The sequence below is a fragment of the Camelina sativa genome, chromosome 19 (genome assembly GCF_030686135.1).
Source record: "Camelina sativa cultivar CO46 ecotype springtype chromosome 19, ASM3068613v1".
Taxonomy (NCBI): Eukaryota; Viridiplantae; Streptophyta; class Magnoliopsida; order Brassicales; family Brassicaceae; genus Camelina; species Camelina sativa.
In genome coordinates this window covers 19,351,677-19,365,011 of record NC_141898.1, presented here as the reverse complement: position 1 = coordinate 19,365,011, position 13,335 = coordinate 19,351,677, and the positions used below count along the sequence as shown (strand labels likewise).

At 33.1% G+C, this 13,335-nt stretch overlaps 1 protein-coding gene across 2 annotated transcripts; it reads right to left on the bottom strand.

The window, feature by feature from the left end:
* Positions 1–5,949: 5,949 nt before the first annotated feature.
* Positions 5,950–12,638, bottom strand: LOC104766627 (nuclear cap-binding protein subunit 1). 2 transcript variants are annotated; one of them, XM_010490543.3, is made up of 18 exons: positions 12,250–12,638; positions 12,088–12,147; positions 11,935–11,991; positions 11,275–11,346; positions 11,098–11,160; positions 10,769–10,945; positions 10,409–10,537; positions 10,097–10,163; positions 9,719–9,918; positions 9,434–9,504; positions 8,928–9,012; positions 8,699–8,767; positions 8,487–8,605; positions 8,042–8,180; positions 7,053–7,556; positions 6,646–6,945; positions 6,314–6,559; positions 5,950–6,236 (listed from the first exon to the last, which is right to left on the bottom strand). In XM_010490543.3, exons 1-18 carry the CDS (start codon positions 12,331–12,333, stop codon positions 6,129–6,131), a joined length of 2,550 nt encoding a protein of 849 aa, XP_010488845.2. In that variant the 5' UTR covers positions 12,334–12,638; the 3' UTR covers positions 5,950–6,128. The 2 variants fall into 2 exon arrangements, with proteins under 2 accessions (XP_010488845.2, XP_087358252.1); XM_087502126.1 differs by having other exon boundaries at positions 8,928–9,016; positions 12,250–12,442.
* Between the last annotated feature and the right edge of the window lie 697 nt (positions 12,639–13,335).

Below are 13,335 nucleotides of genomic sequence, written 5' to 3'. Positions count from 1 at the left end.
ATGTTTCTATAGTTTCTTCTAATTTTTGATGTCAAAAAGACAAAAGTTTCTTCTGATTCTGTTGTAATTAACATGTCATTATATGCATATAATCTTAAATTTATAGTGTGCTTATTTGTAATGTTTTTAAATCAATACAAGTCTTAGATCTTGAATTTTGTATCAAATTATTATCTCTTTTACATATATATTTAATCCCGAGATTCAATTTTTATTTTAGTTTACTTGAAATAATTTTTGCTAGAATTAGATAACAGTCAATATGTTTCTATAGTTTCTTCTAATTTTTGATGTCAAAAAGACAAAAGTTTCTTCTGATTCTGTTGTAAATTTATTAATGTAGCAACAATTTCTTCTGGTTTAGGTTTTTGCCTAAAACAATTCTTCATCTTGAACTAATGAGAATATTTTAAAACTAAATAGTATGAATTAAAATTGTCATGGTTATGATGTATTTATTGATATGTATTATTGGTTTTTAGTGATTAGAATCCTCATGTTAATCTCTAGCCTATGGCTAGGGCTCATTGTCTTGATCATATTGGTTACTTTTTCATGGTGTCAATGTGAGATCGACTTGCAATATTTTAATTTCATGTTTTAACTATGTTACCGATAAGTCTATATTGTCTTACTTAGATAATAATTTACCATAGCAATATCTAAGGAATACAATATAGGCCCTCAATCAGTCATATAGAAAAAGAATGATATATATTGCAAGTCAATCGCAGTTTGATGCATTGAAAAGAAAACCTTGTTTGTTTGACCAAGGCGATGTGCTCTCGCTAGCCTGGAGATCAACATGAGGATTCCAATTACAACAAAACCAAAAAAAAAAAAACATGTTAAGAAATACATCACAGTTCCATCTTACATACATGATGTCTCTACATTAAGATTTCAGTTACATAGGTATATTGTCTTTTCCACGTTTGATAACTAATGAGTAATTGAGTATGCATAATTATTTAAAGTCTCTGTTCACAGTGGTCCTGCACCAATTCCTATGACACATTTGTATTGTGTCTCAAATTTTAGAGGTCCATTTTGCTGATTTTTTTAAAAAAAATACTTAATAAATTAAAAGTAATAATGGATCTATAGTTAGTAAAAGGCCCCAAAATTAGCAAACAAAAACTTAAAATTAGCAAAACTGCCTTATAATTGATAGAAGAGGCCTTATAATTAATAAAACAGGCCTCAAGAGAAAACTAACAATTCTACCACATTTCCTACTAAAACTTGACACAACTACAACATTTGTAAATACATTATTCTGGCTACCACAAAGATAATTGAAGAAGACTATTATGTCCTTTCCCACCAAATACATATCGCAATAATTTATTAGAAATATATTTTTAATTGAAAAAATGAAGATGAGAACAGAAACATAAACAATGGAGAAATATTCACGTCTTTTTTTGTGGAACATGTGATTTTTCTAATTTTATTGTTTTTCTAAACTCTAACATCTGGTAAAGTAAGTTTCTTTATTGATTTTACATGTTCTGATTTGCTACAAAAAAATTGGCGATTGATTGTGCTAATACTAGTGGTTGTCCAAGCAATTACGTCGACATTGCAATACCATTAATTTGCTTTCCTTCATGAATGTGTTTGTTCATCTCCCTTCTTCTATTTGAAATCCGTTCAAACCAGCAGACCCAGAGCATCTCTCCGCTACACCGCAATGGCCAAGCACCCAACTATAAATTCGGATCGAAAAAAGAATAACAATTAAGAGAGGAAGCCGGACTAGAAGGGCTCTCTCTGGCGTTGGAAAGACAAACTGGAGAAGTAAACCGATTCAGATCTAAAGTTAACCGGAAAAAAGAGAGGAAAAAAGGGCTCATTTTACTTGGTTTTCTTTTTCTTTTTTCTCGTTAATTAACTTTACTTGTTTTTAAGGACCACTTTTTATAATTATTCACCAAATGGACAAGTTGTTTATCATTTGGAGGCTGACTTGTAGACAATTTTACTTAATGGACTAGTTGAAATTCTCCTAATTTGTCCATTTAGAACACTTGTTTATTTATTAAATTTATAGAAAAGTTTGTAGCTTCATAACCTCTCTATGGACAATTCCGCTTAAAGTACAAGTTTCGTTTATAACTTGTCCAATAGTGAATATACTTGACAAATAAACAAGTTCAAGCTAATTGACAAAGTTCATATTTTCCAACTTGTCCATAGAACATACTGTGTCCACCAAACTAATTTTGTCCACTGTATTATGCTACTCCACCGGATCTATAAGTCTGGAAACATATTCAATTTATAGAGAATCTATGTGTCCCTCAAATAAAATTAATTTACAGAATTTATTTTATGATGACCAATATTAATACACTCACTTATGTGTCATAAGAAAGGCATTATATTCTCAAATCTCATGCTTTTTATCTGAAGGGTATATTGGTTATCTTATCCCAACCTTAAAACTCAAATGTGGTAGTTTTAAAAATAAAAAGAAAATGTGGTATTTGGGAAAATGTTTTAAGAGAATGTAGTAGAATGGAAAAAAAATCCTTTTAATAAAATAGGCAAAACAATTCCACACTAATAGTAAAAAAAATCTCTTATTTAGCAAAAAAACTCCATAAATTAACCAAAAAGTTCTCATAACTAAAACAATTCTCTAAATTTTAGAAAATTAATACAAAAAATTATAAAGGGTTCATAATAAGGAAAAAAAAGATTAGCAGTGATTGTGGCATATGAGTAAGTAATAATTCAGAATGATAAGGTTTTTCCAGAACTCACAACCAAAAACTTTTAACAAAGATAGAAGAATACCGTTTTCAAATAACATGCATGAAAATGTTTCCAACTCTCTTTCTTAAATTCTTATTAAGAACAAGATATCAGAATTAAAGAATTAAGTATTATTAGTATTTGGAAAAAATATAACTGAAAAATTTATTAATTATTAAGGATTGGGAAAAAATGTCGATGTCTTTGTGTCTTAGTTCCACTAAACAACAGATATCTCCTTTGGATAAGATTTTCTGTGTCGAATCCTTTTTCTCCCAAACCCTGACGATTCCGCTTTTTTCTTAATCTCCTTCACACCGCATCACACCACATCACACTTCTCTCTCTTTCTCTTTCTCTTTCTTTCTCTCTTGTATGAAACGAAGATCACCAACCTATAATAGAGAAGGAGAGGCGTCCAAGCCTTTACAATATCACTTAGGCTTCCCGAAAACGGTCCTAAACCGAGATAATTAAAGCCAAACCGACCATTGGTTTAATCAATAAATCGACCAACTTAATAAACCAATAAGAATTAAACCGACTCCACTTTAATTCCAGATATAAAATCCAATATTTCATTATTTTGTAGGACATGGGCGTTACAATAAGGATATGTGCTTTGATCCTCTTATTTATCTATGTTAGTTTTTGATGGGGTTGTGGTTGTGTGAGTTTGGTTTAGTTCCCTCCTCGGGCTTTGTCTATTGAAGGCAATCTAATGGTGGGTCCTCTTTGATGCTCATGTTTGTTTCCTCTATCCAGCGCCACAATATTGAATATTCTATGTAAATGCTCTTCGGATATAAACTTGTGGTGGAGAGTTTTCATATCTGTCGTTTGTGAGCTTTCGATATTTGCCTTTTGTCCTATTTCTTTAAGGTTCTTCTTTTATGTCCGCCCTTTGGGATTTCTGTCTCCGGAGGTTTACATCTACTTGCTAGCTTTGTTTTCGGAAGGATCTTGTTCTTTTTCCGTGATGTATAATTCAACCGTATGTTATCAATAAATCATTCAGACATGCAGTTGTAATTTTACTGCCGAAAACTGCTGAGAAAACTTTCATTTATTTTTTATTTGATCGTTTAATATGTACTTTACATTAAAAACGTACTTATTCAATTCAAAATTTTCAATTATTAATTATTTTCTCAATTATATAATGTGTCATTCATGATTTATCAATTATTCAATTTAATAAAGTAATACAGTATATATATATATATATTTGTAATTTATAATTAAGATATATAATAAGTTTAGTCAAACCTTATATTAAATTCTAGTCAACCTGAACAAATATAGAACATTGACTAACGGTAATCAATACAAAATAGTTGTTGAAATGTGAGATTTTACTAAAGAAAGAAAAAGAAAAAAACATATAAAAGAGCTTTTGATGAAGACCAAGAAGCTATTTAAAAAAAAAAAATCTATCTTTCTCAAAAAAATTATAGTGGAAATTGTACAAGGGATATCCCGAAAACATTTGTCACTATTTTCTTTGTAGTCATAACGACAATTTCGTTTTCTAACAACAACATTTCGGCAGAAACTGGTTAGCTACTATTGTTCGATTGTCTTTGATCATTTGTAGAGTTGTTTTTGTTTAATTGTCTTTGATCATTTGAAGAGAATTGTTAAAATTATATTATTATTTTTTTGGCTATAAAAAGATGAAGTATTTTATTCGAATGTCTTACATATATGTAACTTGGGTTGTCTAATTGCAGTGATCCAGCCATATGCTCGTTGCATTGAGTCATGTGCGCAGTATTATGGAAATAGGAAATGTTACATGGACTGTAGAAGACAACATTATGATGGAGGACAATGTGATTATACTATTAAAGGTCATCCAGTACCACAATGTTGCTGCTACAATTATTCAAAATGATACTCCTCGTAATTGGCGATTTGAGTACTGTAGTAGAGTATTGTTTTTCTCTTAAAATATTTTAAAAAGATGAATTTTGTTTTATTTATCTCTTCAACTTCTCATTAATGAATTTAATAATAAAATAAAAAGATATTCTTGTCAAAATTGTAAACAGAATTTTGCTCAGTTAAAACTTAATTTGATAAATTAGAAATTATAAACTATATAAGATTTCCGAAGACAGTAAGGGCATGTTTATAGGGAGATCAGTTTAGGGTGTTCTTAGAGTATAAATATTGTGAAAATAATGTAAGATCAGTAGTTAAGAACTTTTGTTAAAAAGTTAGTTATTGGGAGAACATGTTTAAGATCTTAATATTTAATAATATAATATTCTTATAGAAATTTAAGAATGTTTAATAAATACATAGATTAATGTTTAATAAATTTTTTAAGAATGTTTAATACTATTTAATAATATAATGTTTATTAATATTCTTAAACATATTACAATTATAAAAATTTATAAAATAACATTTTAATTGCAAACTTATAAAACTTTTACTAAAATTCAAAATACAATGCCATATTTTTATGAAACAAAAAAAAACATTGTAAATAAAATTTAAAAAAAAACAAACAAACATATTACTTAATTAATTAAACAAGACAAACATTTTATTTAATTAATACATAGATTAATGTCAAAATTTATTCCATATATTTTCAACCAATCCGAAAGAGACACGTCACACAAGATCATGCCCAAGAACAGTTCTAGAATAAGATCAGTGAGCCTGATCTTAAATCCACTATTCAATTATTTTCATTTTTAAAATGCCTAAGAACACCCCATGTGTTTTCCCTATAAACATGGCCTAACAAAATTGTTTTTTTTGGGACTTGAGCAATATCAAATAGTTAAGGAAGACGTGCAGAGTCATTCTAGGTGACGAGGTGTCAGAATGGCTAGTGGTAGTGGGCATGGTCTGTAGATTTGTTTCCGGAAGGATGGTCTGTAGATTTGTTTCCGGAAGGATGGTCTGTAGATTTGTTTCCCAATCCATACATCTTTTTTTTTTTGGATCAAAATCCCAATCTATACATCTAGATATAGGTAATCATATGGAATACATCTAATCATGCTGCTACTTTGTGGTTGGTGAGATTAAGTGATATGACCTTTTTGGTCGCTAGGGAAGACTAGTACGTACACATGCAGAAGCATCTTATTGTAGAAGAATGATCTTTGCACGTGTAACTCTTCTTATTGCCCGTACTCCTTCAAAGCCATAACATGAAAGTTGTTTCAGTTAATGAAAATGCTTTAAATTTTCGTTCCGGTGCCACTGAGAAACAAGCTCAGAAATGAGACTGCTGTTTAAACTATCGTTTTACGATTCTCATAAATTTCCTAATAACTTGTTGAATGTCAGAATCTCATAACAAAAACAAAAGAGACAGGTTTGAGATGGAAAGAGGAAGATCATTGTAAAGGGAACTGAAGTGCAGAAGATATGGCTTGAAGAAAGAGAGGATGCACATCTTCACCACAGAACACCTCCGACTCCAACTTCTCCATGTGAGGCCATATCTACACGACATGGAGAAAGTAAGATTCAGTCTAAATTTCTTAAAACAACATCCAACTCTTAGTATTTTTTTTTTTACCTCGCTCGCATATTGCCTTGTAAACGCTGTGAGATAGCCAAGTGTTGATATGGACCACTGTTCTCTCTCACCGATTTCACAACTCTTCTTTGGGTTTCCATTCTCACTGTCCACCTCCATCGCCGATGACTTGTCATCTTCCGCACCTATAGATTTTAGATCCTGCACTGATCTCACTTTTGTTGAATCTGGGAGCCGTTCCTTCAACACACCCAAGAAACTTTGGAACAGCAGGAGCAGTAGAACCTATGCACAATGCAAGTTAGCTTCTAGTAAACCAAAGGAATAAGATCTTCTGCTGCATTAAAAAGGACTCAAAACAGATATAATACCTCGGTTTCAGAGAGAGCTCTGTTAAGAAGGGCCTCTTTTGCCTCGAGGGACTCCCGAAGAGATAACTCCGCCTCTCCTGTCTTCTCCACTGTTGATTTCAAACGCTTCATCTTCGCTGGATTGTCACCAAGCACGGGCTCACCCTCAACTAGGGAAAGTTTGCTCTCAGCAGCCTCCAACTCTACTCGTGCGTTTGCTGAAGCTTTCTCAGCTACCAAAACATTTTTCGTAATGTTTAATATTTCTTTCCTTAAATCAGAGATACGATTATAAGTCTTGTTAAGAGCATTGCCAAGTATCTGCAGGGAGAGAAACAAAAATCAGAATATAAACAAACATGCTCTACAGAAAGTAGATTAAATATTTCTGTTGAGGGTCACAACGGATAAGTTAGAACGCAGCTGACCTCCCACGGCTGATCAGACACATGAAATTGATCAACATTTTCTGGAGAGAACACCCATCTAACAATTGCCTGATTAGACACTAGTCTATAACCCATCATCCTATCAATTGCCACCGCTGTCATTTGTACATTGTTCTTCCAGTATGTACTCACTTGAGATAACAGAATCACCTGTTTATCACTATCAGGACAAAGTTTTGCAAATACTTGGCCATATCTCTCCAGGACAGTGACCAAATGAGTGAAACTTTTTGATCCGATGTCAAGTAAAGTTTGTACAACTACTGAAAGAGTGACTTCAAAACCATGAACTGGATATATCATTTCGTCAATCCACACCATCATGTCACGTGCAGTTTGTTTTTCTTTGACCTTCTTACTCAATTCGGCTGACAATTTCTGTTCTTCTGTTTTCTCTTTAGTACCCTCTTCCAGGGAATACATAAAATTCTGACCAGCCTTTGCAGGAAGCAATTCTTCAAGGGCACTCGCATTCTCAATGCTCTGTTAGACACACATAGAGGACACAAAATAGCCTGAGAAACGATATCTGATGCTAAGTTTAGAATGATATATCCATGTGAAAAAACAAGATGAAACATTGATCGCCCATGAACTATAAGCGAAAGGTTAGGTCATGCTTAACTTTAGTAGCTACTAATAGCCTGGGAATATTTTTTTCTAATTTACGAAATAACTAATGTATTTCTTCCAAAAGGAGAAAAGCGAAAGGATAGGTGATGCTTAAGTACCAATACAGTACTAACTCCCTAGCAACCTGATGTTCTGCAACAATACGACCTTACTATATCCAGTTCAGCCGAACCATTTAAAATTGAGAATTTCCAACCTAACGTAAATGTGGAACACGCCCCATCTAAACATGTTCCATATTGCGTCACCACCCGAGCCGGTAAAGAGGTCAAGGACAACAGAATATACGAAATCATGACAAAAAGAAAATTCTTGTTCGGCAGGTGATCTGTTACCTGCTTAATTTTATCCCAGTAAGACAAGCGTACTTCTCTCTGTAAAACCTCCTGAACAAATACACGCTTAGGGGCCCATTTGGGAAGGTCCAAAACATAAGCCCACTCTTCCCACGGCCAGATGAATTGGAAGTTGGATCTGTCAAGTATGGTAGTATAGACATGAGTAGACAATACGTAATCAACTCCATCTGATGAATAACTGATTTCTCAATTGATCGACAAATCAAGACTCAAAGAGGACCGTTGTATTACGTTAACGGATAATCAGTATTAAAAATATGTCGAGTGAGAATCCAAATTTCATGTTTCAATAATTCAATCATGAGCCAGATAAGCTACGAAATCTCCTATCATATATGGAACATCAACAAATATTAGACAACATAGCACCTTTTCAGATCACGAAAATTCAGAGGTAAGAAAAATGAAATCATATACTTACAAGTGGTGAGAAAACCATAGTATAAGACGGGTCCTGGATTCCATGTCTAAGTCGGAAATTTTCTCAAATAGTGCACGAACAGCACCAGCAACAACAGCAGGAAAGGCACCCGGAAGAGCCTAAAATAATTAAATATTTGGAATCAGGTAGAAAAAAAGATCACATAAGGGAGTTAAAACCATCGAATGATTAGAGAAATCCTTCGTTGCTACCTTACAAAGATCCATAATCACGAGTGTATAATAAAGAGTCTTGAATGGTGGCTGTGGTAGCAGTAGTATCTGAAAAACAGCAGATCCAATTGTCATATCTGAAAACCATACTCTACGAATAAATTTTCTGGAATTATTCGCTATAATCTGCCAGAAAAGGTATGCTTTCATATACAATGTGAATACTCACTAGAGAGATAAATCCCAAAATTTCTACAGCAGAACATACCTGAGAAAATAATGTCTCTGCCATAAGATACTCATACCGAAAAGGAACAGGAAGATTAGCCATGTAGGACGCGCACTCCTTCCGACTAGCTTTGCAATAAATTAATTAGTGAAACAGAATTCTATATAATTTAAAAAGGCAAACAAAATTTTGTAACCAGAAAAAAAAAAAAAAAAAAAAAAAGAAACTCAGCACAAGCTAAGATGTAACTTAACAAGTCTGTGCAACGTAATTCGAGAACCATAATAATGACTTGAAAAAGGTTAAACCAGATATTCGGTGCAGACCTAATAGCCCCTATTATGAAGAGTAAGTCTAGAACTTAGCTTAATACATCTTAAGCTAAGGTTAGAAATTCAGATAGCACATGATTAATTTGCAGTGGTTAGGAGGCAAAAACCAAGATCTACACCAAAACCAGCATGCATGGAGGTCCATTGTGCAGAAAAAGTATAGAAGAAACGTGAAAAAACATCAAAGTACTCAAGTTTTGCGAAAATACAAACCAGCCATTTAAATAGAAGAGCACATCCAGCAAATACTCCTCCACAACAAAGCGATCAATAGGTTGTACATCCTGCGAGTTTAATGATTACAGAATCAGAAGAAAGGATAGACACAGATAAGGAATACAAACAGACATCATATAACCCATATATCAATCTACAAATCTAATAGGTTAGAGAACAAAAATTGTTGACTACTGAAATCAAAGCAAGTCTAATAAACTTCTATCAACATGATATATGTCCTATTCAGACGAACATTGACATCACAAACCAGAATATTACCTCCATTTTATTAGCTGGGAATATATTCAGCCTACGAATTCTCTGAGGATATCTTGTCAATGCATCATGCTTTTGCTTGCCACTGTATGCTCTCGAATGATCAGAAGGTGGACTCGGTTGTTCCATACATTTAATAGGGCGTAGCTCATGAAACTTTCCAGCAACAAGCTGGGCTTCGAATGAGAGATGAGGCCTAGGTACTGCAAATTGAACATGCATGAAATTTTCATCAATAGGAATATACAACTAACATCACTTGTCACATGAACTAATCAATTTTTTAGGTGAAACAAGGTAGATATGAAAAGTTTGTAGAAGATTGCAGTCTTCACTCTTCACGATACAAAAAGAAATGAAAAGTTTACGAAATATGCATACCACTATCAAGTTTCCATCCATTGGAAGCCAGAGACTGTATTCGATCCAATAGATCCTCCACGAAATCCTAAAGAGACAACAATCGAGAAAGAAAAAAAACGACGGAAACTAAAAGTTATTACACCATGATACAAAGTTCAACAGAAAACTATCTCAGACAAATATAGAAAAGCAGAGAATGAAACGTCACATAGAGTAAAACCCATGCATCTTATTTATACATCTGCTAAGAGATCTACTGAGACAAAATCAAAGGGGGAGGTAACACAAAATAAAAACAACAAGTTCCAGAAGTAAACACTAACAACAAACCTTCTCTACAAGGCTACTTTCAATTTCTCCGTTGTGGAAAAAATTTAATCCAGAGGTGGAAGAATTCTTTCGGATGCTCAAATAAGCTTGTATCCCAACTAACACTCTTTCAATCTCATCAGGAACTTGCTGCAAGACAAAGGAAAATTCAGCGGTCATGACAAGTTAAAATAATAGTTTCCAGCAATAAAGACAGAAGCAGACTACAAAAGTTGGTTGCACATCCAACAAGGATGAGATCATTATAAAAAATGGAAGCGCCTGTCCAGTATTCTAATAGCATTCATTGTAAATATCATACTTTTCTAAAACACAGTTACCAAAATATTTTCTGGAATGTCTTTAATCCAAGAGCAGTACCTCAGCGAGTTCTGATCCTCCCCATGGGAGGCTGGACAAGATACATATGACGTAAAAGTCAGCTTGTGGCTGCCATGATGGATTTCCTTTCTCTTCATCCACAATGGTGGCAGCTGATGATAACAATGTTTCGAACACGACAATCAAAGAAGCAGGTTGAATAACCTTACTGCACAACTGAAGAACCCAAATAAAACATGTTAGAAACATGAAATATTACAGTTCTATATACTTCACAGTTCAACTTTTCAAACTATTTTTGTGTATTAAAAGCATGAAATTACGTATCAAATAACGTAGCAACCATGAAACAAGGTTAGTAACCATACCAGGGAAGTCATAAATCGAAGCAATATACGGATACTGTTGCAGTTGCCAGAATCTAAAGCGTCCTGGCATGTTCAACCCAGTAAAAGCAGTCACATTAGAAACAAAAGTAACTGAGAAACCTTATTTTACCAATTAGACACAAAAGTGTCCTTTGATGTACAGATTAGATTATTCACCTGGAAATCAACTTGGACACTTTCTACCATCCTCCGAACAAAATCTTCATTCTCCAAGTTCAACAAACCAATCTTAAACATGTGAAAAGACATCCATCAAACTTTGAAGTATGTGTAGCAGATTAAATTCAACGAATATATAACAGGGAACCGGATATCTCAGATCAGCTTTGACTCAAAGAACGGAAAACCAAATGCCAAAGTATGTCTTCATGAATATTTACACAGAGATAAGAATTATTTAGCCATCCTAAAGAATACTACGAGATACACATTCAAACAATTTCTTTATTACTCAGAAGTTAGAAATGTTAGGCTGTGTGTTCTATTAGATATCACCAAGTAATGACGCCAGAACTACAAATAAGTAGACTTCTACAATTTTCATAATAGGATATAATAGACACAAAACGATCCACCTTAAGAGTGTTTGCATTATTATTTGTGTTTCTAAAGTAGTTTTTGCCAAGTTAAACCCTTTTGGTAATTGCTTCTGAGCTAATTATTCTTTGTTAAGGGTCAGTTAAAACAGATATCATCAAAGACTCAATCAAAACCTCTACTACAAAGAACACATCTAAATGCATGCCCAGAGATACCCAGAAAAGAAAAAGGAATGCTTTATTCAAGCAAGGTGACTTGGTTCATAAAAAGACTTACCAAAGTCCCATACAAAGGAATCTTGTGAGGCAATTGTACAGCACATTGAAGAAGAAACTGTTAAAGATGAAAAACAACATTGATGAGAGAAACCCAATAATCATGAAATCGAACAACGAAGTCATATATGGTTTCAAGAGAAGGTCAGCTTACAGGCAAAACTTGGTCTCCAGAACGCTCGATTTCTCTCCTAATAACACCAAAACAAGTCTCCTGTGTATTTTTTTACCCAGGAAAAGGAAAAAAGTTGGGTAAACAGGAAAATTCAAATTAGGGTTTAAGAGGGAAGAAGAGTGAATCGAGAAGAGTACTGACGATATGGTCTTTGTAGTCGGAGGAAGTGCCGTACTCAGGACCCTTTTCGCCGATGCGAAGGAGTAGGGTTTTCCAATTGCTCATCTTTGGTTCTTCTTCGTCTTCAGTTCCCCTTTTTTTTCTCCTTTGTACTCTCACTTTGGTCACTGCCCTAGTTTCTTATATGTCTCTGTCTCGTCAAACGATCTGCTAGATTTTTTTTTTCCCCAACCAAAACATTTATATTACAAAAAAAAAAATATAATCTAATTAAAAAATGATTTCTATATAATTAAAAGAGATGTACGTTTTTTAACATGTCCAAAATTATCTAAGTATTTACACAGACTGCCACTCAATCTTACGAAAAGGAAAATTTTCCTGTTCTTGAAATCGAGAAGGGTACAAGTAACAGAACCGAATACCAATCGTTAGAATATCAGTACTCGATAATGTATCTATACTATTAAAGTTGACTAGACTCAAATTGGACCATGACTTTGTTTTAGTAGGTTTTTCATTAAAAATGATTAGAGAATCACTTAATTTAATTAAATTAATCAATAGTTTCGATTTGTTTAAATGACCATTATACCCTTGGGTCGATCGCTTAAAACTAAACGGGTCGGGACGCGGATCCTCTCTGACCCGAAAATAGAAGAAAAAAATTTGCGGATCTGTTTGTTCTCCAGATTAATAATTTTCAGATCATGTCTATTATTTAATTCAAGAATAATTAAACACACAACCAAACATAGGTATAATCCCTATAAATAAGGAAACTGATATCAAAGTATTTAATGGCTTCAGTAATATCAAATATTAACTACTACCATATTTAATCCATATAACTATTACGAATATTAATAATAATGAGAAATCTTTAATATTTATCAATTGTGACTTTGTTGTTTCCAAAATAATCAATAGATTAAATACGAAATTGTATATATATGTAAACTTATTTGATTTGCTTTTATATTGTGAGATATTTACGGAAACAACAGATCAACTTAATACAATTAAATAAGGATTTTTAGTAATAAAACCCCTCAACTAAAGATGGATCGTAAAAAAACCCCTCAACTAAAGATGGATCGTAAAAAA